General features: G+C 39.1%; 1 protein-coding gene across 3 annotated transcripts in view; it reads right to left on the reverse strand.

The window, feature by feature from the left end:
- PDS5A (PDS5 cohesin associated factor A) overlaps window positions 1–27,761 on the reverse strand; it is a 95,250-nt gene that overhangs the window by 50,838 nt on the left and 16,651 nt on the right. For all 3 annotated transcript variants that reach the window (XM_064149171.1, XM_064149169.1, XM_064149170.1), the window contains exons 3-7: window positions 8,164–8,367; window positions 7,083–7,169; window positions 6,190–6,287; window positions 5,567–5,693; window positions 1,616–1,696 (exon numbers count right to left, since the gene is read on the reverse strand). In XM_064149171.1, the coding sequence (XP_064005241.1) occupies window positions 1,616–1,696; window positions 5,567–5,693; window positions 6,190–6,287; window positions 7,083–7,169; window positions 8,164–8,367 (597 nt within the window). The remainder of the gene's footprint in view (window positions 1–1,615; window positions 1,697–5,566; window positions 5,694–6,189; window positions 6,288–7,082; window positions 7,170–8,163; window positions 8,368–27,761) is intronic.

Below are 27,761 nucleotides of genomic sequence, written 5' to 3' on the forward strand. Positions count from 1 at the left end.
AGGAATAGTGTGATCAGCAGGACCAGGGAAGGGATTGTCCCCCTGGAATTAACACTGCTGAGGCCACACCTTGAGTGCTGGGTTTAGTTTTAGGGCCTTCACTTCAATAAGAAGCTGAGGGGAGACCTTGCTCTCTACAACCACCTGAAAGGAGGCTGGAGTGAGATGGCTGTCTGCTCCACCTAGTAACAAGTGATTAGGACAGGACAAAACGGCTTCAAGTTGCACTAGAGGAGTATTAGATTGGACATTAGAAAACATTTCTCAACTGCAAGGATTCTCAAAGCCTGGAAGAGGCTACCCAGGGAGATGGCTGGATTTCCACTGCTGAAAGTGTTTAAGAGACACAGAAATGTAGTGATGAGGGATGTGGTTTAGCATCAGACTTGATAGAACTAGATAATGGTTGGACTCAATGATCTTAAACCCAAAACAATTTTATGAATCTATTCTATGATAATTTGTAACATCAATAACCAAAGAGGTAGTGAAAGAACTGTTGAAGTGCTTTCTCATCTGGTATCTTCCATCTTTTTTATCATTTAAAACCAATCCAAATTAAAGATCATCAAATGCTGAAAAAGAAGCCTCCATACTTCAAACCCATCTTAAAGAATGTCAGATGACTTTGTGAGATATGTTGCAGTAACTGACAGTAATTTATCAAAGCTGTTCATTTCTTTTTTTTTTCTGTTAGGTCACTATTTTTGAATTATTTCTTTTGGATTTATTAAATTTTGATGCACTTGATATATTTCCCATTGGATACGGTGGGTTAATATTATTTGAGCAGTACAAATGCTACAAAGCTATTACACACTTGAATAAGAAAGCAAGAAGAGTAATATTAAATCAACTCAAAGGTCACTCTCTCTGCTATCTTGTTTCCAGCTATAACTAATTAGAAAAGGTTAAAGAAACAGGGGAATTGGGATCTGGTACTTGTTAGTGAGACTCCAGCTTTTAAATACTTTCTGATTCACCATTTATGAATCTGCCTAATTTCCCTTTTAAAATTGCTGATTGTTAAGAATTCTATTGGCTATGAGACTAAGAGAAAAGGCCACAGAATGGACCAGACTACATCCCACCCTGATGGTAGTAGAACATCCACCATTGTCATTCGACAAAAGGAATTCTAATAGAAGGAAGCCTTGTTAAAAAATCGAATCTTTAGTCTAAATCAAATCTTCGGTCCTAAACTGAAACAAGTTTAGGGAGGAGAAAAAATTACTTAGTGAAGAGCAGGTAGTCTGATATTCTTCATCCTAAAGCTTAGAAAGGAACAGGGATGTCTGATTGCTGGATATAAAAAGTACTATTGCTGCAAATTTCTTTTGTTGGAATATAATTTCTTTGGTAATAATTTATTTTCATAGCCTTTATTTAAGCTTAACTTTAGACTAATATGAGAAAGCATTTATTTCCTCTTTGCTTAGTTGAAAGATCAATAACCCAAGATAATAATCCTGTTTGGAAAATGGTTCCCTCGTAGCCACATTACAAAAAGTGAGTTTTATAAAGAATATTTCAAACAAAGAAATCTCTAATAATTTAAGACAATAAGAAGAACACTTATCAGTCGTGGGTAACATGGATTAATTGATTTACATACATTGGCAATACATGGTTCAATGGTCTGGACGGTCCTTTTCAACAGGACTTTTGCAAGATCAAATGCTTGTTTATTAAGGTTCTGAAAGAAAAGAAGAACAGTAACATTTTAAAGACTATTTTTTCCTCTCACAATCCTAAAAGACCATGACTTCAGAAAGGTGTTTTACCGCCTGTCTCTGTTTTCAAAGGTAAGTTCTGTTACATTAATTCTGTAGTTACAGACTTGAACAAAAAAAAAAAAATCTTAAAACTACTTTTTCCACACACTTAAAAGAAATCTGATCCAAATCCAACACTTCTTGCATATTATTCAAAGACTTTAACACTCCAGTTGTTACCTTTAGCATGGCATTCATATTCATGAACTTCTCATGTGCAATCACATTCAGTATTTTAAAGAAATGCACCTCCCTGCTTTGATACACTACATTTTGCCACTGAAAAATTAACTGAATTTACTATTTAAGTATGGGTTTGTTTCCCTCTCAAATACTCAGTTGAGGGTACACCCTGTAGCAACATGCAGCCTCATCTAGAGCATAAAAGTGCACTTACTTGTCTACAGACCACACTATATGCTGCAACAGCCCACGAAAAGCACCTACGACTCAGGCAGAGAGCTAGCTGCAAGCTTTCCAAGTAAACACTTGATTGCAAAGTAACAAATCTGAACACTGCTTTTATTACTCTTGAGCAAGATAAGGAATGTAACTTCACATCTGAAAAATGTGACTGTCCAAATCTGCACAAAATCCAATATGCAGTAGCTCGTCTCATCTCATCTCGAGATTAATGCTGCTTGGAGTCAGGGGGAGGAAGGTGATGGACCTGAAAATTATAAATGATTGCAGACAAAATACAGGTAAAGCCTAAGGATGACTGATTCTTGGAGAGACAGTGCCTGGCAAGGCTACACTGAGAATGACTCCCTCATGTTCTTCTAACTAATGAGATGACAAACCAAAAGACAGTGCACCAACAGACAGTAAAGAGAAACAAATGACCAAAGGTTCAAACAATTATCTCGTCACTGACCATAACACTGAGCTGCAGACAGACAGGTATGTATAAACTCCTCTCAAATTCAAACCAAACCAGTTTCTCTCTAAATGAGACCATGATTAAAATCTTGTTGGCAGGCAGATCTTTATTAAACTAAAGAGCTGCCAACATTATACAGTCAATGCACTTTATTTGGATCTACAGCTTCAAAGACTTCTTGCAAGGAAACTACATCATGTTTGTTTTGCTTTTCTTTTAACCCTAAACAGGCTCTCCATGATGGAGAGGATGCAGATGAAAATACTGATTTTTAAACACATAAAATATATGTTTTTTAGGGAATAATCTTGGCAATAAGATTGTGAAGAGATATGTTCATTAAATAGTGCTGGTTTTCAACTTAAAAAGAACTACAGTTTGATGCCATAGGTGGTCTGCCACACTGCTATGGAAAACCTGGGTTTGCTACAGAAGGGCCACATTAACACAGAGAGAGATCAACTTTACTGATACTGGAGATACAAATTAATATCATTTAACTACTGAGGGAGTCTCTACTTCTTGTTTAGGTTTGTTTTTTTTTCTATCTGCAGTTTGTCTCACACAGTGTAAGAGAGTTTAAAAAAACAAACACACAATTCCCCCACCAAAGGAAGAGAATACATTATCTAAAACATGCATTTCAGCTCCCTTACAAAGATAACTTCCACTAAGTGTAACTGTCTAGACACACTGGTACTTTTATTATGTCATAGAAGAGAATTATTAGTACTCAATTTCCTTGTGCTGACATAGAAGAATTGTTATTATACATTTTCTACCAGAAAACAAACTGCTTTTCAAGCTATGGTGCTCCTGATTTACATACCTAAGGAGAAGCACTTAATAGAATCACAATTTTCTAAGAGATCTGTTCATGAAAAGAAAATCTAAATATTGTGGTCAAACTCTCCTAGGCAGAGCAGAAAAAACTATTTTGTTTTGTTGTTTAGTCTTTTTATTTATTAATTACTGTGGTACAGCAGAAGAAATTCTGTTGTTACAGGAAACAAAAATAAACCAGACCAGAACACTAAATAAAGTATGATACTGAGCACTGATTACAATGTATTCTTTGTTCAGGCCACTAAAGGACTGGCCCCACTGGTCCTCTAGCAGGAGAGTACAACCCAGTATTTGCACTAAGCTTATCTTCCTCTCCCCACTTTATCAGAGACAATTTATTATGCAAAATTACATGATTAAGCTAAAAAAAGTTAATGCTAAAGGATTATTCTCACTTGTACTTTGTCTACACCAAGTGGTCACAAGACACTGTTCAGCTGTAGAGTGTTTATCAGGTCTCTGCATCCTCAAAGCAATGCTCTCAGCATTGTGAACAGCATCACCCTGCACCTGACACACATCTACTCTTCCATTTCCACTTCTGATCTCTACTGTTTATAATTGACTACAAACAACTTAGAAAGAACAGCATTCAAAAAGACTCTTCTACTATTATCAACAAGAGGCCTCCCTTCCTGTTGGTAGTTTTACTAAGACATCATCTCCTTGCTGTCAATAAAAATGAGTTGATAGAATGGTATTTTCATCTCATGGTCATGACAGAAGGAATGCAAACTGACCTTAGATGATAGATACTTTTATGTATCTGTTGTTGAGATTTGACTCATTTTGACAATGGCCACAGCGTAGTCACTCCTGTGCTATACATTTCCTTTATTTCTCCCTCTTTAACTAAACAAAGGAATAATCCTTGCTTTTATGTGCTAGTTTCACTTAAGTTACGTAGTCAAGGATGGAGCAGCCTTAATTTTGTCATTATTTTAAATTAATAAATGAAATCAGAATAGAGATAACTTACTGCAGCTCATCACTGAAGCTTACTGTTCTCCATACAATTTTCAGTAAGAAGCACGTTTCAAGCAAGGGATATTTCTAAGTCAGTGCAAGGCAACACCAGCCTGCATCTTGTTCTCTGATATCACAGTGGGGGAGTTGTGTTTATTCTCCTTTCATTTAGATGTTACAGTGAACATACTTCAAAAGTTTACCTGCAGACTCAGTGATCATAAACTACAATACCCAATAAAGCCAGGACAGCATTAGTGACTGAAAAGGAAGGACTGAAAAACCTACTGGAAGTACCTATGCTGATGATCTAAGACAGCACCTGCATGATAGCAAAAGTCTGCTAGGAGAGGCTTACATAGGACTCCTTTAGGAAAAGGGTGGTGGAGGGGGATGGCCTGTCACTTCAAAGTGAGTTAAAGTGATGCTGAACTGTGCAAAAGGCCAGAAAAGTTATTACAAATAGAGAGCACTAGAAACAACCAACCAAAAAAACCCAAAACTTCACACAAAACTCAACCAAACCAAAAAACAAGTGGTACACTTCAGGCAATGATTAAGTTATAATAAATGTTTAAGGGGGAAAGACACAGGATGAAAAAAAAAACCTCAAACAACTAGGGTCAAGTGGAATTACTGGCCTAAGGCAAGCAGAAAGTCACCAGAGAAGTCTTGGGAAGTCTTACACCCTTTTTCTTTTTATTTACTTTAAATAAAAACCCAATACTTCACATATTTTTAAATAAAATTACCCAAACAAACCCCCAAACAAAACCAACCTACAAACCACAACCCTTAGGAAGTAATGTCTCCCTGATACATATTACACTTGCTTGAAAATACTTAATTTCTGGTTCAGGACAGTTCCTGAGGTGGCAAGTGAGCAGAGACTCTTGACAATGAATAATCTAGATACAGCTAATGAATAGCATCAAATAATTCTGCATAGGAGATTTTCAGTCCACTGTTACAAGGCAGAGGGGGAGAGGGGGCGAAAGTAATGATGATGGCTAAAGTGTGTGGAGAGATAAGCAACAAAAGGTAACAAAAGGTATTTTTATAATGGTATACTAGTATCATATTTTACTTTGCAGACCTTGTGTGCAGGAATGAGGTTAATCAAAATCGAGTCCAGCAGCTCCTGAGTTACTCCATCGCCTTCCATGATGATAGAACTCATCAAATCCAGCATATGCATTTGTACCTTCTGGTTGTGGCTATTACTAAGATGATAGAGAATATTATCAATAATGATAAGGAATATTATCATACTAAACTTTCAAACCATGACAAATATTAACACACTTAAGAAGTAATGTCTAATACAGTCCAGCTTCCTTACCCTCACGTTCCCCATATCTCAAAACCTGAAAGTATTTTATCTGTCTTTCCTCTGTTACAGAAAGCTTCAAAAACTCTGACCATCTTAAATTTTGCTTTGAAGTGAAGCAAAATACTAAAAAGGAGAAAGTAACAACCATGGAAATACAAAGGTAGATAAATGAGACAGAATTAGGTACATGGAGAGGAAATATTAAATCATGTCTACCATTAACACCTCGATACTGTTAGCAATTTGCACTCCCTGTAAATCCTCATTTGAAAGAATAAAGACTTGCTGTGTTCAGACATATTTACTTGTAGGCAATACAGATTCAGTCTACCCCCAAAACTGATGTACTTTTGACAGTTTGATACAACTGAAGCAATTCAACTTACTTGATAACTGAAAAAAGAGTCCTAAAAAGCTGAATAAAAATTTCATTGCAATCTTCCAACTCAAAGCAGATGTTGTAAGATTTAACCCAAGCTAAATTCTAGGAAAAAAAATAGGACATTCAGAACATTGCAACTTCACAGAAAGTCACATAAATGTAATCATGTTAGGGTTTGTTTTGTATCTCAGGAAAATTACTATACAATGGATTGTAAACCTTTTGTGGAAAGAGCCTGGGAATTTGTTTCACATATAAAGCACTCTTAGCACAAAGAGGCTTTGAAATAGTCATCTATATTTAGTTGTTTTCTAGAGTAATCTGATTTCTTACGTAGAAAAGCAGATTGACAGAAGTTGTTAACATAATAAATCCACGTTTCTATACTTTTTTTCTTCATGTTATGAAACTAGACAGTTTTAAACAACAATAGAGAGTTTATAAACCAGATACTGTTTCTAAATGGACACTAACAACCCCCCAGCACTTCCTGTCAACAACAGGTTTTTCTAACATTGTTAAATCAAAATCTTGCATTCTTTCTCCTATCATCAATGTAAGATCTGCATTTTAATCAGAATTGTTGCCTGAACTCAGTTGCACCTTAAGGATGCATGACAAAAAAACTATGTATAAAATTGTAAGACAAAGTCTGAATGTTGATAAATACCAATTGTTTTAAGATGTCCTCAGCCACAGGCAGCATGGACTTTATTACATGCAAAGGGTATTATAGCTACTAAGAGAAGCAATTTATTGAACTTCAGTGAGTCTGGTGTGATTTATAGAAGAAACAGAATTTCCTAGGCATACTGGCACATCTGGAGAAAGACTGATCACATTTCACACGTTTACAGAGCTAGTATAATCTATTGAAATTTATAATTACTGCATTACCTCTAACAAGTAAAAGTATCTGTTAAATTGAGGGCTCTTCGTGTCCTCCAAGCCTTTTAATTGTCTTGTAATAAACAAGAATATGTCCTGTCAAAAAATGAGAAAGTGTTTACAAGCTTGATTCAGCAGAGAATAAAAATACAAACTTTTGGTAGTTTTTTATATATATATATATACACACATATACAGAGAGAGAAAGAGTGTGTGGGTGTGATTTGCCACTGTAATCGGCTGCCCAGGGAGGTGGTGGAGTTGCCATCTCTGGAGGTGTTCAAGAAAAGACTGGACAAGGCACTTAGCGCCATGGTCTAGTTGACTGGATAGGATTGGATGATAGGTTGGACTGGATGATCTTGGAGGTCTCTTCCAACCTGGCTGACTCTAGGATTCTATTTTATATATATATATAAAAATATTATATATATATATATATATAACATTTATAAACCCGTGATAGAACATTAAACAGGCTTTTTTAGGCACCGAGAGAAAGCCATCACCAACACAGAGGTTGGGTAGCTAGCGCTCCTTTACACATCTCTGGCCCTCGAACTACTGCACTGACTCACAGGACTAAAGCACCATCTCTTTAACCATCTCGACATCAGTATAAATGCAAAGGAAAAAACAACAGTTAGGTTTGGTTTTTGTGGGGGTGGGTGTGGTTTTTTTTTCCTCAGTATGAAGAAGGGGATTGTTTAGTCTGGAGAAGAGTAGGCTGAGGGGAGATCTCATTGCTCTCTACAAGTACTTGAAAGTAGATTTTAGTGAAATGGGGGTCCATCTCTCCTCTCTTGTATCACATGATGGATGGGATGAGAGGAAATGGCCTGAAATTGTGCCAGGGAAGGTTTAGATTGGATATTAGGAAATATTCCTTTACAGAAAGAGTGATCAGGCATTGGAACAGGCTGCCCAGGGAGACGGTCTCACCATCCCTGGAGGTGTTCCAGAAACATGTGGATATGGCACTGTGGGACCTGGTTTAATGGGCATGGTGGCATTACGCCAGCGTTTGGACTCCATGACCTTAGAGGTCTTTCCCAACTAAACAGTTCTGTGATCCATAAAGCATTTTTACCTTAAGTTTGTCATGGGACGTATATGGAGCTTCAGGAGCATAGATACGAAAGATATCAGCCAAGCAACATGCGACAAGGAGGCGTACATCTTTATTGGGATTCCTGAGGAAGAATTCAGATGCAAGGTGCAAGGCTAATGGGAGATACTGCTGCTTCTCATCCTCCGAGTCCTGGTCCATATCCATGAAAGTTTTTACCACCATCTGAAAAACACAGGAGGGAAGAAAAAAAAAAAAAAATCAACTCATTTGAATGCTTTCTGCTTTAATTTCTAATTACTAACTAATACTTTCTATCAACTTGTTTCCCTGTATTACCACAGTACTGCAATTTTTTGTTAAGACAAACATCAGTAAAGTGTTAATCCAACACTTAAAGGCCTCCTGCAGTTGACATTTTAAGTTATGACACTGAAAAATGCTTTTGCAGTTCTGCTTACTTTGCCAGGCCTAACCTGAGGCGAAGCATAGAAACTTCTGTATCACCCAGGAGGTCAGAGAGGGCAGCATTTCTTCATCGAAGCAGTCCCAGAACCCTTCCAAGTGAGGACTTGCCTCAGTATAGACTGTACAAGGGGCTGCAAGCCATCTGGCTTAATGTATAGGTGACAGTACAATGCAGCTGATTTAAAGAGCTATGCCAAGGCTTGAGAGAAGCCAGTCTGATGTTCTCCCCGCATCAAGGCTCAGGAACTATTTCACATACACATTTTTTCTGTGCTTTAAACAAACTAGATACCAGGTAAGAATTTAATCTCTCATGTAGAGTAGGTCCAAAAGCTGCTGATCTATTCTTTCTGCATACTCAAAACTGCATCTACAGCCTTATCTTATAAGAACAATCAATTATATGGTTTCTTTGTTTCCTTTAGTGCAGCTGAGAACTCATTCCTGTGAAATGCCACCAAAACTGTTTACCTGTTTTACAACCCCAGTTAATTGAAACGTACCAACAGAATGACTTGACAAAACTGAAAACCAAGCTTGAAGAAATAAAAAGCTGCAGGTTTAACTTCTGAAATAGGGTTTGTTAAAGGATGAAAACGACTCCTAGGATGTCAGCACACAACTAAGAGATGTACCACAGATTCTTAGCATGACTTTAGTCGAATTGGTCTTTGTGTCCTATTTCTCGACGTCAACTGAGAATGCTTGGAGGCAAAATTGTGAATGACAGTCACGTTGAATCCCAGTGGGATTTAGCATAGTCATTATATGCAGTATACACAGCACATACATGAAAGGTGTAAGAAAGAATGAAAAACAGACCTCTGGTTGAAATTTGCCTCTAGAATATTAACAGTAAAACACAAGAGGAGATTGAGCTCCCATGGGTAATAAACACATCTTTTACCATAATTCTTTTGTTATCCTGTCATTCCAATGATACTAAGGTTGTTCCTCCGTTATTCAAGCATGCCTCTGCTTCCAACACAAAAACACTCTCAGCTTTATCTCCTCCCTGATTTTTGGAACCCATTTTTAAACTCAGTGGATCTTAAAATTTAAAACTATGTTTTTGACAGAAACCTTTCTTCAGTATGTCACTTAAAACTCTTTCTCAAAGCACAAATACATTCCTTTATGAAGTAACCTACAGCAAAATCAAAAAACAATAGAGGAAAAAAAACCCAAACCTCACAAACAGAATAAAAGAGCCACAGCCCATAATAATCCTAATTCCACCTGCAGTGGCTTGTTGCCATAAAAAGGCTCTTAAGGTATATCTGAAGCACCAGGTTAAAGGATATAACTATCCTTCTACTGACAGCACAGGTGTCTGCTGCAGTGTCACACACCACAGGTGCTTCCTAGATACCAGAAATAAAAAACCAAAACCACCTAAGAGCTTTCAAGGCCTACCAAATTCTTTCAAATAAGAAAGGTTTAAAAAATAAACCCCAAAGAAAAGAGAATATTCAAACATAACTTAACATGATGCAAAAACCAATAAAACTACACCACACTCTTTGCTAGTGGCAGGACAAACAATAAAATGGACTTGAAGCACAAGATTCAGGTACCTACTACTGAAGACTTTAAGTACAGGGCAGAAAGGACTAAAAGATCTGTGGAATGTGCCCTAAAGAGTGATGATAAGCTGCATCTGTACCACATAAACTTGTCCCACTGAAGTTCCTTCCAGGTGTTTTACTAATTTTATAGATAACTTATAAACGTGGTCTTCTGGTCTTTCCCCTTTCTCCCTCAGGGTAATCATAAGCTTCACAACCAGAACATCCTCCTAGGCTCAGACCTCTCTTTGGGTACTCATCTTCATATGACAATATGCATAAGTCATAGAATCAACCAGGTTGGAAGAGACCTCCAAGCTCATTAAGTCCAACCTATCACTCAGCCCTATCCAGTCATCTAGACCATATCTCTCCTCTGATACTAGAAACCAGACTAAGCACTGTGAAGCAGAAGAAAGTTGCTGTGAGAACTTGCACAGAACTTTCCCAATGGGTAACAGAATAGTAGGATACTCTGGGATTAAAATAACAAAATTAGTCTTTGGCTGTGTCCTGTCTGTTTGAAAACACAGCAACAAGGTATTTTCTTGTATTGCTCTTGCATTCAGATGGCATTGCTAGCAAATATCCACAAAACTTCATTCTATTTCCCTGCAAAACACTGCTTGATATTTCTTTTCCATTACAAAACAACACTTGGGCAGTAATTGGGCCACTGGAAAACTGGAATAGCCCTTTAATGTATTCATCTATGTCTCTTCCATTATTTCTTTATAGTCTCAGATCTGTTTGTATTTGTGTGTTATCTTTTGTTTCATAATGAGGTCTTGGGTGCATGATGCTCTGTTTATGATACACACACAAAAAAATGAACAAAACAGTGCCTTGTTTTTTATCTAGGATCCCAGATAGCAGGGGTACACAAATACATTATATTACTTTCATTATTTGCTTTATATGTAAGCAAACTACACAGGGTCATACTATAGTTAAAAGCATGATGTAATTTTTTGCTAGTGGTAGGACACAAATAAGATCTGGGAAAAGAGGAATAAGGACTTGCATTTAAGAATAATCTATACATTTGCTGCATCCTGTCATCACAGCTCAAGAAAATAATTTCTTGAATATATGCAATTAATTCTATTTACACTCCTACAGCCTGGGAGTTGTCTCTACAGCCAAGCAACTGCTGGCACTGATTACGGTATTACACAACAGAATTATTTCCAAATGTCTGTTAAACTACATGAGAGATTGTTAGAACAGTAGAAGGAAAAAAAAACTCCACATATTAACTACACTAGAACCTTGGCTCTTCACACTCACTGCAAAGCCAAGAACTTTCTCCAAATTTCAGGAGTTACAGGACTGGTACTCTTGCCCTCTAGCACAACTGAAAAATTACTTATCAAGCAACAGCCAGCACAGTAACTTAAGTCTTCAGAAGCAAAAGATACTCTGATGAAATCACACAATCACAGAAACATTCATGTTGGAAAAGACCCTAGGGATCACCCAGTCCAATCAATAGTCCTACTCTATAAGGTTCACCTCAAACCATATCCTCAAGCACCACATCCAAACGACTTTTAAACACATCCAGGGCTGGTGACTCAACCACCTCCCTGGGCAGCCTATTGCAGTGCCTGACCACTCTGATTGTGAAAAAATGAGTTAGCTGTGGCAGAAGTCCACATCCTCAAGTACACCACTCTGATCAACAACAGTTTCACGACTTCCTGGGGTACTACTGCCTTTCCCTCCGCAGCCATCTGTTGTCTTGTTTCCTTCCCTTCCTGGTCTAGCAGCAGGTGTACCTGCCTAGGTTGGAATTACACGATCTTTTAAGATCCCCTCCAACTCAAGCCATTCTAGGATTCCTTCTCCCATGTTTGTAGTGTGTCTACTGGAAAGGCTTGGGCTAGGACTTAACAAATACTTCCATTACAAGGAAACAAAAATGACAACACGCTGCAAAGTAATTTTGTGTGTTAAGGTGTGACAGAGTCAATTCTAATCACCTGGAATTGGTATTAGTTGGGATACAAAATCAATATTAACATCTGAAGTTAAGCATACTGATCCAGCCCTTCCCAAAAATCAATCTTAAATGATATTGTAGTCATGGTTACCACTCTTTGTACATTTCCTATAGCTCCATTTCCTGTTGAAAATTATGGGCTTTCGCAGAGAAGAGATGCAGTATGCAAAAGTTGGACAATGCTTGATAAACACTGATAGAATCTTCTGAAGAAGCTGTAACATGAAGAACTGCTCATAACTGGCTCTGAATGATTTTCATAGTTTAGCCACATCTTTTAGCCACACCATTGCAGTACCAGTATTAATTGCAATGGCTACAAATTATCTACTAAAAGAATCTGCTAATGAAACTGAACACACAAAATAAACTGTACATACACAAAAAGACTAAAGATCTAAATAATTTAAGGTTTTAAATTGCTTTGAAGCTCAAAGTGGAAACCACTCATGTAGCTAGTGATATATGCAAGTGCAACAATGAGGGAATATGACAGAGCAAGTAAAGCCAAGTTTAGAAAAAAATTCAAGGCTGTGGTTAATATTTCATTGAACCAGGGGGAAGGAAACACATGACTGTAGGGAGGAAACACAAAATGCTACTGTAAGACAGATTTTAGCACAATTTTCCCCCCCAAGAATCTCCATGTTCAGAAAAACCTTCTCTACTGAAGTTGTTCATATAATAGGTACTCTGCTAAAGCAAATTACATTCAAGATATCATTTGATTTATGCTAACTATGCTCGTTTTAACTGGAAAAAAAAAACACTTAAAAAAAGAAACAACCAACAACAAACTCCCCAACCAAACAAGCAAAAAACCAAACCCAAAACAAAACCAACCAACCAACCAACACCACACCAAAAACCAACCAAAATTTCACTTTAATTCCTCTTTGTATTAAGCTTTTCATTTAAGGTCTAAAAGGAGTTTCCACTTGGAGGAGTTTTGACTCAATCATCACATAGATATTTCTCTAGCAGAATATGAAGTGCTTATTTTAGACTTAGGTATTAATTATCATCATACTAAGCCAGTTTTTATTCCAGGAAAAAGTGATTGAACTATGACAGGATCTGACTGCTTTTTCAAATTACACTATTACTGTCAAACTGAAGTCTTGATGTACAGTCCGAATAACCCTAGCTACAGCACTAATACTTATTTGGACTTTGGAGCTTCCATCACAGAAAACAGACACTGCCCTCTTTGCAAAAGGCAGGAGAGGACAGTACCATTTACATATATTAATATGACATCATTCATTTCCAAACAATTAAGCATTCAATTTAAACACTAATTGCTAGCAAATGTAAACAAAATACATCTAGTCAGATTAACAATTAAATTAATTCTGCCCTGCTTCTGATTTAGTTCCTTTGCCTTGCAAAAATAAAGATGTAAGACCCATTCTAGACACTTTCATTATTGTCATTTTTACCACAGTACCTTGAAATTCTAATCATAGGACCAGTATTTTACTCTCTCAAGCTCTACAAAGCATGCAAAGGAAATGCTAGGATTGTAACACTGGAGATAGTACAGAAATGCATGCAACTTTACTCCAATTAAACTAAGACTGCAAAGTCACTCTTTGCACATTATGAATATACTGAAGATGGAAGAATTTAAGCTTTTGGGACCTGTATGAAAACAGGCACTGTACAAGCCAGACACTCCAGGCTACCCTTTCACCCACTAGAGAGAAAGGCACAGATCACGACTGAATTCAAGCGCAGATGTCTATGATGACATCTACAGATGTCAGCTCAGTTTTGCCCTGGAATTCTCTGTGCTGACCATGAAAGCAGCTCTGTGCGTAGACACCTGAAATAAGGCAAGATAAACTCTACCTGCAGCTTGCTCTGAGACCCTCATCCTTTCAGTTGCATTGAAGCACAGACTATAGGCAGCCAAAGGTTGCTCATGGTCTGCCCACACCTCATACGCAGTTTACACACAGCTTGTGTTCAAAGATAATAAATCAGCACAGTGGCTTGCCTTCACTGACTCAGCTGCATGTGGCTCTTGTGCAAGACCTATCCCTTCAGACAGGAGCACTAACTTTTGTTGCTCAGGTCTTCGTTTGTGTTTAATGACCACATAGCTGAATGGTTTGTTGGGTCAGGAAGCTCAGCTACTGCTGAAACACTGATGGCTGCAATATTATAGGGAGGAAGAGCTGTATAAACAGAGAGAGGGCTAGGTGATCAGTGTGCACAGAGGAAGGACTCAAAATAGCGCTTGGAGAGAGGATGAAGCAGGCAGATTTAGGAAAGCCCTGCTACTGCTGGCAGGACAAACACTAACCTTCAAGCTAGTCACAGCATGAGGAAGGTGTTTGCAGGTTCCATTTGCTTTACTTTTTTTTCAGCAGCTTATTCAGAAGTAGCATTTAACCACCCTTATCTTAAAGAAAGACTAGGGAAAGGTAAGTTTTCCAAATTTTACCTTGCAATCATTGAAAGCAGAAATTTAACAACCACAAGAATTTAAAATAATTTATTACTATAGGAATAATATTAGAAGTTAACCTCAGTGTTACCATTAAATACAACATAAATTTGGAAGTAAAACTTCCCCAAACTGATGTGAGCCCAGATGATTATTCAAGAGCCTAGACAGCTCAGGGAGAGATGCCAAGAGAAGGCTGAAATCCAAGTACATCCAAATGCTTCAATTTTCAACTCCGCCATCAGAGTACTTTTCTTTTTCCACCTCTCCCCCCCATTATGATTTAAGCAGTATTATGAGTGACCCTTGCCATTAGCTACTAACAATAAATTCTGTTCTTTCACTAAGACTTAATTGTAAAAGACAGCAAAATCCACAGATAGGCATAACTGCAAAAAATACTCAACATGGTATAGATTTAGGAGCCTAGGAGTCTTGGACACCCTCAGATATAGTCCTATCAGCAAGAACCACCAAACAAACACAGAAAAATGGAAATTACTTTGTGGTTAAAAACAAGAATCGAAAATCAAAACACTCAAATCAGGAGGACCAGATGATTGGTATTTCAAAATCTCTGAATATCTGACAAATCACAAACTTAGCAAAACAGGTTTCATTTGCTTTTCTTAGGGGAAAACGAAACCAAGAACAACAAAACGACAACTGCAAAAAACCACCCTGTAACAAAAAACACAAGTCAACAACTAAAAGGCCCACATAAACTAACCACCAAACCAAAAGGGTATCAACTGTGCAGAAATTAGCAAAAGTTAACCTAATAATTAAGAAAGGTGACCCTGTCAATGCATCGAACAGCCTGACATCAACAGAATTTTGTAATTCAAACCCAGTGGAGAGGTGAAATACACACAGAAGCTAAGAAAAACAATGTAATGCATAAAAGGGAATTACTTAGCTAACCTGATAAACTTCTTTTCATATGATTATCCAAGTCTCTAGGCAAGGACAAACATGACAGAGAATTTGTCTGAGTGTCAAGAACAGCATCACACTGAGTCACGTGAAAAGTGAGGGTGCTGGAAGAGATGAAGCTTGGCCTAACACTGTCTCCTTAGTCATAGAATCATAGAATCAACCAGGTTGGAAGAGACCTCCAAGATCATCCAGACCAACCTAGCACCCAGCCCTATCCAATCAACTAGACCATGGCACTAAGTGCCCCATCCAGTCTTTTCTTGAAGACCCCCAGGCACGGTGCCTCCACCACCTCCCTGGGCAGCCCATTCCAATGGCAAATCACTCTCTGTGAAGAACTTCTTCCTAATATCCAGCCTATACCTACCCTGGCACAACTTGAGACTGTGTCCCCTTGTTCTATTGCTGGTTGCCTGGGAGAAGAGGCCACCCCCCACCTGGCTACAATGCCCCTTCAGGTAGTTGTAGACAGTAACAAGATCACCCCTGAGCCTCCTCTTCTCCAGGCTAAACAGGCCCAGCTCCCTCAGCCTCTCCTCATAGGATTTGTGCTCCAGGCCCTTCACCAGCTTTGTTGCCCTTCTCTGGACATGTTCCAGCACCTCAACATCTTTCTTGAATTGAGGGGCCCAGAACTGGACACAGTACTCAAGGTGTGGCCTGACCAGTGCTGAGTACAGGGGAAGAATAACCTCCCTTGTCCTGCTGGCCACACTGTTCCTGATGCAGGCCAGGATGCCATTGGCTCTCTTGGCCACCTGGGCACACTGCTGGCTCATCTTCAGCTTACTATCTGAAATGACCTTTTTGGATCCGAATGAATTCAGGGGTGGAAAATAGTGTCATAATTGACCTATTTGCTATTTCCATAAACAAAGGTAGCACAAGATGTAGGAATGAAGCATAATGACAATGGGGACTGGCAGCAGAGGCCAAGGCGTTATATGAGAACACAAATACAAAAAAATTAATCATTGCTAAATGCCCATATGCTTGGTGCTTAAAAATCAGTAACTTGTGCTATTAAGAGCTTATCATCTGGGAACAACGGGGAGAGGATAAAGATGGACATTTATTAAGCAAATGTAAAGAGCTTATGAGCCAACAACAGGCTATGTGCATGAGAACAATGAAAATGCAACCGCAGGATATGACAGAGGTACTTCCAAGTCAAGGAAAGGAAAAAACAGCAATACAACTCATGAAATGCTAAAAATACTAAATGCTGATTTGAAACACATCACCTGGGCCTGATTACCCTTACTGATTGAAAAAAAAGGGCATCTAAAATGGGAAAGAGCTATAGAAGGTAGTTACCAGAGGAGTCTCAAAAGCCTTTTCTTGTAAGGAGACTCTTAGAGGACTGTGGTTTGCTTTATCTACCAAAACAACAGCCAAAGGACTCTCTCTTAACATGCCTTCAAGACAGGAGTGCCATTTATGCACAGAAAACCGGCTGCACGTACAAGTGGGTAGAAATGGGCCAGCTGCATCTCCAGCTTAAGAATTGAGGCTGCTTTCTGACTGCAGAAGCATACGCTCCAGAGCAGCATCCTCTTTCAGGGTTTCTTTAGTGCAAACAATCCCTTTTCAGGGCACACATTTATCAGAGCTGTAGCTACACAGAAGTAGATGCACAAATTAAGCAAGGGGCATATGTGAATCAGAGAAACAATGAACTGGAAAGGAGCCCATGTCTGTGAAGTTTTGCTGTTGTCAGTAAAACAAAACACAGCACTCTCCTGGTACTGTGAGCAGCTCGAGGAAATGACATTTTATCACCCAATTTCCACCACCAATTGTATCTTTAATCTATACTGTCTAAGAAGACACTTAACTGACTCTCAATAATTTAGAAAAAAAAACAAACTAAACACCTAAGTTGAGCAAAAGATTACAGAAATCATATTGTGTGCTCTTTGAGGCAAAACCCATTTGCTTCCTCCTTTATACCCTGCTCACCAAGTGAAGCCAGAGATCAGGGTTTCTCCATGTGACAGCAGATAAATCGTAAGAGACGCAGAGCTCAAGCAGGAAAGGCAGTGTGTAGCAATACCCCTCTGACTAAGCAAACACTTTAACTGGCTATACTTTCCCTGGGGACTAACCTACACTGGGCTTTTCTTTGGGGGTTTGGCCAATTGTCAGATCACAAGCAAAGAAGTCACAGTCTTGCAATTTACCACTATCTTGCAGCATTTTACCTGCATTGAACAACTGTACTCTGCACTGGTTAGACCACACCTTGAGTACTGTGTTCAGTTCTGGGCCCCCCAGTTTAGGAGGGACATTGAGATGCTTGAGCGTGTCCAGAGAAGGGTGATGAGGCTGGGGAGAGGCCTTGAGCACAGCCCTACGAGGAGAGGCTGAGGGAGCTGGGATTGGTTAGCCTGGAGAAGAGGAGGCTCAGGGGTGACCTTATTGCTGTCTACAACTACCTGAGGGGAGGTTGTGGCCAGGAGGAGGTTGCTCTCTTCTCTCAGGTGGCCAGCACCAGAACGAGAGGACGCAGCCTCAAGCTGTGCCAGGGGAGATTTAGGCTGGAGGTGAGGAGAAAGTTCTTCACTGAGAGAGTCATTGGGCACTGGAATGGGCTGCCCGGGGAGGTGGTGGAGTCGCCGTCCCTGGAGCTGTTCAAGGCAGGATTGGACGTGGCACTTGGTGCCATGGTCTAGCCTTGAGCTCTGTGGTAAAGGGTTGGACTTGATGATCTCTGAGGTCTCTTCCAATCCTAATAATACTGTGATACTGTGAACTCCTGAGACCGTTTTCCAGGAACCCAGATGTTAAACTAATCTGACCTGTGAAAAAGCAGAAAGCCTGACTACTACTTGTAATATTATAAAGAGTCTACTGAGCAGTTAATGAATTCTTGTAACTTTTTTGATACATTTATTTCATGGTTAATTACAAAAGTGTGTATCACACACATACAGCATCATAATCAAAACAAGTATTGCTAACCATTTGGGAGAGAGGTTGCAATAATTAATAATGAACACAAAGCAGAATTCCAGTTCTGATATAAATCAAGAACAGTATAATAAATGCAACAGACAGAGAGGGGGGAGGGAGAGTATATACAGTTAAATAAAATGGTAAGAAGTAGTCCATAGAATGCTTTGGGTTGGAATGAATTTTAGACATCATCTAGTTCCAACCCCCTTGCCACAAGGGCAGGGACATCTTCCACTAGACCAGGTTTCTCAAGGCCTCATCCAGCCTGGCCTTGAACACCGGGAGGGAGCATCCACAACCTCTCTGTGCAACTTGTTCCAAGTGTCTCTCCACTCTTACTGTAAAGAATTTCTTCCTAATATCCTAAAGTTGCCTTAATCAAAAAATGTCTTTCAGAGTACAAATATGTGATTTAAATAGTAGTGGAATATTTTGCCTTGCAAAAATCAATCACGTAAGACTGACATCTTGATTACAGTAACTTGTATAGACTGCTATAGGGCTGCAAAAAAGGACTCAAAAAAACCCCAAAACACCCAAGAAAAATCCAACCAACAACAAACTCTAAAACAAAGAAATAAAAAAAAACCAACACTCCCCAAACATGCTTCTTAAGATTACAACAGCACAAAAGGAAGTTAAAGTGTCCCTCCATCCCAGTAAAAGATAATCCCAGTACTGTTATCAGAGCCTCTGCTAAATTTTGTAGTCTTTGGCCATGAACAAGCCCATGGTGGGGGAGGCAGGGCATCAGGTTCATGATGTGTAAAGAAAATACTCCACGCTCTTCCTTATTACTACAACTTTGACAAATACAACATTTTGCTTAAAAGAGAGTATTTTAGATGGCATTATTGATTATTTCTTATTGTATTAAGATTTGGAATATTCAAAACCATTTTAACACAACCCCAGTTCCTTCACTACTATAATAGTGAGGTGCTTTTTCCTCCAAGCCAAATGATACTTTCTTTACTCTTTAGATAGGTAAACTCCAAATCAGAACATCCTCTAAGTTTGTTTACACTCGCTGTTCTCATGATAGATATTTTTCATCTCTCCCTTCTTAGGAAATAGGAACTATTTTAAGCTGTTAAAATAAATAAAACCCCTTACTCCATTAAAACAGGCTGTGCTTTTGTTTGCTCTGAAGATGTAAAGATGTGTCATTAAGGAGAATGTAGATTATAAACAACTTTAATAGCCTGGAATGTAACAGAATTTCCTTTGTAACTGGCTGGAGCACTATCTTTCTTACAGCTCTGTACCTACTGACAAGGGTGAAAAATAGCAAAGGAAGACAAAGCACAGACAGAAATTCAGACCTGTTTGCCAGCCAGAAGTCACAGTATCACACACAGTATCACAGCAGTACATAGTTCAAACCCCTCTTCCAGTAGCTATGGATTTGGTTCCACATGACATGGAGATTCAGTTTAACCACTCGCTGCCACCACCTCCTACTCCCTTTCCCATTACTCACTCTGCTCTGCTTCTGGCCATGCAAGGCTACCACATGTTTTACACCGAATCCTACACCTGTTGAGTAACTCCATGAGTCATTTTAACTTACTGATGATCTGGATGAAAACCTCAGAAAAAAATCCAGATAGTTTTCTGACAGGCATAGCAAGAGATCACTGTCAGATCTAATTGTTCCAGAGATAGTGAAAGGGAAGGTAGAGAAAATTCAATGCCAAGACCAGGAAAGGAAGAATCACAGAATGGTTTGGGTTGGAAGCGAACTCTAAAGGCCTTCCAGTACTCAAACTTGCAACTACCAACCTAATAGTAACACAAATTCTTAACCTTAATAATAGCAAGCACACAAACCCAGGAATGAGCAGCTATATCCAAATCCTAGTAGTCTTCCCCAAAACCTAGTTTTACCTCTAAGCTGGCATAAGAGGTGATCACCAGTTATTCATTCAGTGAAATCCTCCTTGGTTATGCTCAACCAACTCTCCTCATCAAGTTTCTTGTTTCTCAAACATCTAAAAGGTTCTCAAGTGTGCAGAGTACTACATCACTGTATGGTTTGTCATTAACAAAAACTAATTCTTGTTCACAATCATCTTTTGATGCATGACAATACTTGCCTATGCAACCCAAGTAATTTCAGAGTAAAAAACATTGAGAAATGTGACCCAGTAGGTCAAGGGAGAGGATTCTCCCCCTCTACTCTGCTCTGGTGAGACCCCTGCACCTGGAGTACTGTGTCCAGCTCTGAAGTACTAAAAACGCAAAGGATGTGGAACTGTGGATCCAAAAGAGAGCCATGAAGATGATCGGAGGGCTGGAGCATGTTTCCTGTGAAGACAGGCTGAGAGTTAGGGTTTTTCATCCTGCAGAAGAGAAGGCTCTGAGGAGACTTTCTTGAAGCCTTTCCAGTATTTGAAGGGGGCCTCAGAAGAGCTGGAGCGCAATTTCTGATAAAGACGTGTAATGACAGGACATAATGGGGTAATGGTTTCAAACTGGAAGAAGCTTAATTGAGACATGACAAATTCTTCCCCATGGGAGTAGAGAGGCACTGGCACAGACTGCCCAGAGAATTCATGGAGGCTCTGATGCTGGAAGTGTTCAAAGCCAAGTTGAATGGGACCCTGGAACCAGTTGGTCTGTTAAGAGGTGTTCCTGCCTATGGTTGGAATGAAGCAGTCTTTAAAGGCTCCTTCCAGCTCAAACCATTACAGGACTCTATGAAATGTCGTTAGTTTGGCCTTACTATATTATATGGAAATGCTTTAAGTATTTTGTTGTCCTAGGTTTAACCCATTTTATGTGATTTTTCTGTGGCACAAGCTAGAACAATGTGGATCAAATCACATTTTAACAATGCATATGTACTTCTTCTCAAATAATGGTTAAGTGTGCACACATTTATCAACAAACCATCTCTTCATACTTAAGCTTCCCACCATCTCTCACACATCCATGATTTGAGTGTGGTGTCACAGAACCAATTTTTATTGTATTTTAAAGCAGTATCTAGTCTTCATTACTGGAAAGATTTGCAATTGGATTCTTTCCAGTTTTCCTGCCAAAGTCTAACAATTGCTTAAGTACTCAAAAGAAGGCTCATAAATTAGAACACTGAAAGTCTTCTGAGTTCTCAGAAACTTTGTTTCCACATTCATAGATACATAACTAAGAAGCCTATTCTTTAAACATTCTATTGATAATTAAAGATAGTATTAGTTAGCAGCATTTCATTAAATAGTCCCTTCCCCCTGTGTATACTAGCAAGTGTTACACATGGCTGGGGCAAGAGAAAACTCTTAAAAGCCTATTCCCCATAGTGAAGGAGTTTCTATTTCCATACAAAGTATCTCAAGTACTTTGATAATAGCCTCCAGATGTGAGAGAGAGGATTCTTTATAACCAGCTCACTCGTGTGATAATTCATTTCCTTTTCCAAAGAGAAGGTGGTGCTAGACAAGAACAATAATGGCATTTTCATTTCTGCTGTGAGATGTACAAATTCACTTGGAAGTGAATAATTTAGGTTCAATTTTCAACAACAAAATCTTGTGTTAGTTTCAAACATTCAAACACAACTAGAGGGCCATGTTTCCAAAAAGAGTTATGTCATAAAGACATATCCAGATCTACCTCTATACCAAAGTGCAGGTGTGTCCCTTGGTACATCACACTGTCTTCCTGACTGAAGTCATCCAGATACAAGGGGTGTATAAAGCACTTCATGCTCTATCTCCTGTTTGTGTTCCAACATAAGCAACAAATGAGACCAGAAAAAGTTTTTTTTTCCCAAAAAAAAGTACATGTTTTCTGTTTCAGTAAGTTGTGCTAAGTTGAAAACTTGCTGTACCAACTGAAGCAGAAAATTATGCAAAATATTTGTAGCTGTGCAATCACAGCTAAAGATCCAGTCTGCAACAGCAAGAAAAGAAAGAAATTACAATTTATTTAATACAACTTGTTCAATGACTAGCAATTACACATAATAAGATCATTCTCAGTAGTACAAGGTATCAAGGTGAAGAAGAAAATACTCTTCAGACATGGCATTAATTTCCTGGTTTCTTCTGGAGCTAGACTCCACTGAGCCTTAGGATTGAACAGTAGGAAACGAATTATGTGAGATCATAGCATGAACTCATATCTAGTGATAAAACTGCACTGTATATGTGGCCTGCCATCTATTGGAGCTTTAATGCAGGGCTGGTTATATTAATATTGATTATCCAGACTGCAGAAGACATAGCTTTCCATTCCTGTCTGAAATGCTGGACAGAAATAAGAACTGTAAAACTGCAAAATGTTTTGGTATTTCACAACCAAAATCAAAAGCACCAACAGAAAACCCCTAACCAAGGGCACACCAGAACCTGCTTCCCAGAAGGCACTAGTTGATATGGACATTCCTGCTCATCTCATTGCAGCAAACCAGTGTACCAGCTACTGTGTCTATCAAACCTGATAACCTCCTGCAAAGAATTTCTAGTCAGACAAATAAGCTCTCTTCAATGAAGAACTGTAACAGAAAATGCTGCTACTACACAAAGAAAGTATTCTCTTTACTCAGCTACCAAGCTCAAAAATAGAGCATTCTAGAATGGGCTGAAGGTGAAACACAAAAGTTTGCTTACTCTGTATGTGGCTGCTGGATTAATTTTATTTTTAAGCTGCCCCACTAAAAATAAAGTTTCTAGAAATTCTTAAAGCATGGGATAAAATTGTTGAAAGACAAACTGGACCCTGAAACATATTTGGAGTGATTTCCTGACTATGAGTATTTTTTAATTCTTTAAAAAGAGAAAAAAAAAATATCATAGAATCACAGAATGGTTTGGATTGGAAGGACCTTAAAGATCATCTACTGTATATTTTTTTAAATTATGCATAATTAGTATATTGGAAGTATTGTAATTGATAGAGTTCACTCAGCAAGTTTAAATTATTTTGGTATGAATAATGCCAAGTATCTCCAGTAATAAAGACTGATTTCTGACACATGTTAAAAGAATTTTTAAAAAAATTAAAGATAGGTTTAAGTTGACAAAGAAAATCTTTACAATGGAGTGGAAGGCTAAAAATAAAAAGCACCAATATTGCTGATATAAGAATATGAAAGTCAAATCCACAGTGCTCACCAACAAGATGATGCTGAAGTTGTTATTATTACATGTAGGATGTTCAATTTCTGATAAATAAGCCTGGAAAATTAATACTACAAGTCTGTGTATTTTATTATAACATAGGTAGCAAAGGATAATAGGAAAATTCTTCAATAAATTCAACTTGTAATAGTACCATAATTAGAATCATAGAATGGTTTGGCTTGGAAGGGACCTTAAAGATCATCTAGTTTCACCCCTACTGCCATGGGCAGGGATATCTCTGATAGACCAACTTGCTTAAGGCCCCATCCAACCTGATTCTGAATATTTTCAGCCTTGCTTGGACCCTCCACAGCCTCTCTGGGCAACCTCTTCCAGTGCCTCACCACGTTCATGGGGGAAAATTTTCGTCTTAATATCTGATCTCAATTGAGCATCTTACAGTTTGAGGCCATTACCCCACATCCTGTCACTCCATGCCTTCACCAAAAGGTCCTCTCCAGCACTGCTGTAGCCCCCTTCGAATGCTGAAAGGATGCTAGAAGTTCTCCCTGGAGCCATCTCTTTCCCAGGCTGAACAATTTCAACAACCACTTTTAATTAAAGAAAGAAAATCAAATGACTGCTTCTACAGAGCTCTACACCTTTCTGGGTGAGCAATACTATGTTAGATGGTAATGCCACCCCCTACAGTTGTAGTGGCTTTGTTGATTTCCTGCAGTTATTTTAATTTTGTGTTTAAGTCTTGCCTGTGAATTCTTCTCTAATACTTTGAGATATTTAAGTAACTCCTGATTTCCTCCACCAGAGTTCTGCAACTATTTTCCCTATCTGATCCATCAAATTCTTGCCATGTGGACAGCTAGATATGCTCAGAACTGCTGTACCTGTCCCTCAACATTCCTCATATGTAATCACACAGTTTTATAGCTACTGAGTTTGCTAAGATAAGAAGCAGGCAACATATCAGATAGAAAGTGTTCATGCAAGGTTTTTTTGTGTTTAAGAATGTTTACAAAATATGGCTGACTTTTTAAAAGCTCCAATAAGGAGTCTTCAACAAAAACCTGCTTGGTGAAACATGCGAAGCTCACCAATGTCCCAAAGACTGTAAAGAGAAATGCAGTTCCCTTTGTTTGTTAGAAACAGACTTCAGATGTAGACTTTGTCATATTCCATTCTCACTACAGACACCAAGTACCCACTCTTCCATTCCCCAGACCATTCCTGGTAAGCCTACTCAACACAGAATCACAGAATGGTTTGGGTTGGCAGGAACATCCAAAGGTCATCTAGTCTAACACCCCTGCAGTAAGCAGGGACATCTTCAACTAGACCACATTGCCCAGAGCCCTGTCGAGCCTCACCTTGAGTATCTCCAGGGATGGGGCCTCAACCACCTCCCTGGGCAACCCATTCCAGTGTTCCACCACCCTCATGGTAAAGAACTTGTTCCTAACATCCAATCTAAATCTACTCTTCTAGTTTGAAACCATTGTCCTTCATTCTATCACCGCAGGCCTTTGTCAACAGTCTCTCTCCATCCTTCTTGGAGGTCCCCTTCAGGTACTGGAAGGCTCCCCAGAGCCTTTTCCACCCTGAACAATCCCAGCTCCCTCACCCTGTCCTCAGAGATTCCAGCCCCCCAAATTATATTCTGCATCACCTGCACTGTGTAATGTTTTCACATTTTCACCTCTATATTCTATTCTGCTTTCTATTTAAGCTCTCCAATTAGTACAATTCCATTATCTAAGAAAAAAAAAGGAACAGAATCATACAGTCATAAGATTTTCTGAAAAGAAAAACAGAAGTCTGTATCTATGGAAGGAAGAACTCAACATTGACAGCTGGCTGAGTATGAGCTGGCAGCGTGCCCAAAAAAGGCCAACAGCTGGATGAGGAACAGCATGGCCAGCAGGAAGTGATTGTTCCCTTGTACTCAGCATTGGTGAGGCCACGCCTTGAGTACCGAGTTCAGTTTTGGGGCCTTCACTACAAGGACACTGAGGTATTGGAACATGTCCAGAGAATGGCAGCAGAGCTGGTGAAGGGTCCGGAGAACAGGGCTGGTGAGAGAGGCTGATGGAACTAAGGTTGCGGAGTCTGGAGAAGAGGAGGCTGAGGGGAGCCCTTCCAGCTCACCCTAACTCTCTAAAATGAGGCTGGAGCCAGGTAGGTGTTGGTCTCTTCTCCCTAGTAACAAGTGATAGAAAGAGAGAAAATGGCCTCAAGTTGCACCAGGGGAGGTTTAGATTCAAAACTGAAACATTCCACAATGCATCCTCATAGCAAGAAGCAAAACTTTGGAAGTGCAGTTTGGTCTACAGACTGTGGAGGTCTGCCATAGACTTCAATAGCTGCAGGAGTTAATCAGACATCCTGAAAATATTGTTGACTAAGATTTATAACCAGGAACCAAAAGCTGTCAATCGTTAGTGTCTAAAACTCAGGCATTAAGCTGAAGTCACATCACACCTTAAAGAAAAGGGCACGGGAGGAGACAAGAAGAAGTTACCATCCAAGTAATTTATATTGAGGAAAATACTTCAGGATTTATATTGAGCCAACCCAAAATGCTGATAGATCCATTATGAGATTAATCACAGACATCTCTTCCAGATGTTAATAAGTAACTATAATCCTTATATGGCTGAAATTCCTGGCCAAGCAGAGAGGCCAGGTGTTACTCCTAGATGCTACTATTGGCAGTTTCTTCACTACCAGTAAGTACTGTCTATTACTAAGGGCCAAAAAGAAGTACTAAAGGGAAGGATGAAGGAAAACTTTCTGCTGTCTGTCTGAAATCACTGCCTTGCTCAGCTCTAGCTTTACACATCTGTCTTTCATCAGAGCTCTGAGTGCTCACACACAGGGCTGTCTTGATGGTAATAAAATCATGGGGTAAAAATCAAATTAGGCAGTGGCCACATGCATATAGGTGACACTGTGACTATAGCATTTCCTTTGGAGCTGTAGGTGTTGAGAGACCAAGCACTAGAAAAGCCAGGGTTTTTACCAGAACATTTCTCTGGACACACACTTCCAATCATACTTTTACATCCTATATTCTTGTAACTTCTCAGGGGTGAGAAAGCAGTATCTCCTAGCCAGCTATCTTAGCAAAGCCCAGGAAATCCAGACCATCTTCTCCCGATTTTCAGTATGAGAGGTTTGCATGCATTCTGGTGTGAATTAACAGAGCACAAAGACAGATTACAGTAAGATTGATATTAGCCTTCCTCTAGCTTCCCTTTGCAACATGTTTTTCCTGTTGGTCAAGCCTCTGATCATTTGATTCACTGGTCATGAGTGGTATCAGTTATGATTTTTTTCATATACCAGACTCGAAAGGTAATTAGAAGATTTTTGAATCAAGACTCACTTGATGTCTCCAGAATTTACTTATAAACAAAAAGACTGAAGCCCAGGAATCCAAATATACTACTGACTGCTGAATATCTGCAAAGCATATCCATATTAATTTCTTAAGCATTACTTTGAAGCTTCCTGAATTGGAAGTCACAAATAAAGGTTTACTTAATAATACAAAATGAAACAACTAAAACCAGCAAGCCACAAACCCACTCAATAACATCAGATGAAGTCTAATTATTTCAAACTGAGAACTTGTATTATCAAAATGATCCATACAAATTCACCCAATAGCTTCTGGCAATGTTTCTATGCAGCAATTTTCATAGAAGTTACCACATACAAACCAATCACTAACATATAAAACAGGTGAAATCCACTTTTAAGGTTAACTGAAATTTGGCACCTACAGAATTTCAATGCATACACCACCACAGAAGTGCAAGCTCCTTGACTACACTGTCTCTATAAAGACCCTGAAGTGTTAAGTGCTCAATTCTGAGCATTACAGCATAAAAGACACTGAGGTCCTAAAGGGAGTCCAGAAAAGAGCAACTGAGGCTGGTGAGGGGTTTGTAGGGCATATTGTACAAGGAGCAGCTAAGCAAATGGGTTGAAATCTGCAGAAGAGGAGGGTGAAAGGAGATCTCATTGCTCTTTACAAGTACCTGAAAGGGGGTTGGAGTGAGGTCAGTGTTGGCCTCTTCTCCCAAGTAACTTGCAATAGGACAAGAAGAAATGGCCTCAAGCTGTACCACCAGAGGTTT

This window comes from Pogoniulus pusillus, chromosome 9 (assembly GCF_015220805.1).
Source record: "Pogoniulus pusillus isolate bPogPus1 chromosome 9, bPogPus1.pri, whole genome shotgun sequence".
Taxonomy (NCBI): domain Eukaryota; kingdom Metazoa; phylum Chordata; class Aves; order Piciformes; family Lybiidae; genus Pogoniulus; species Pogoniulus pusillus.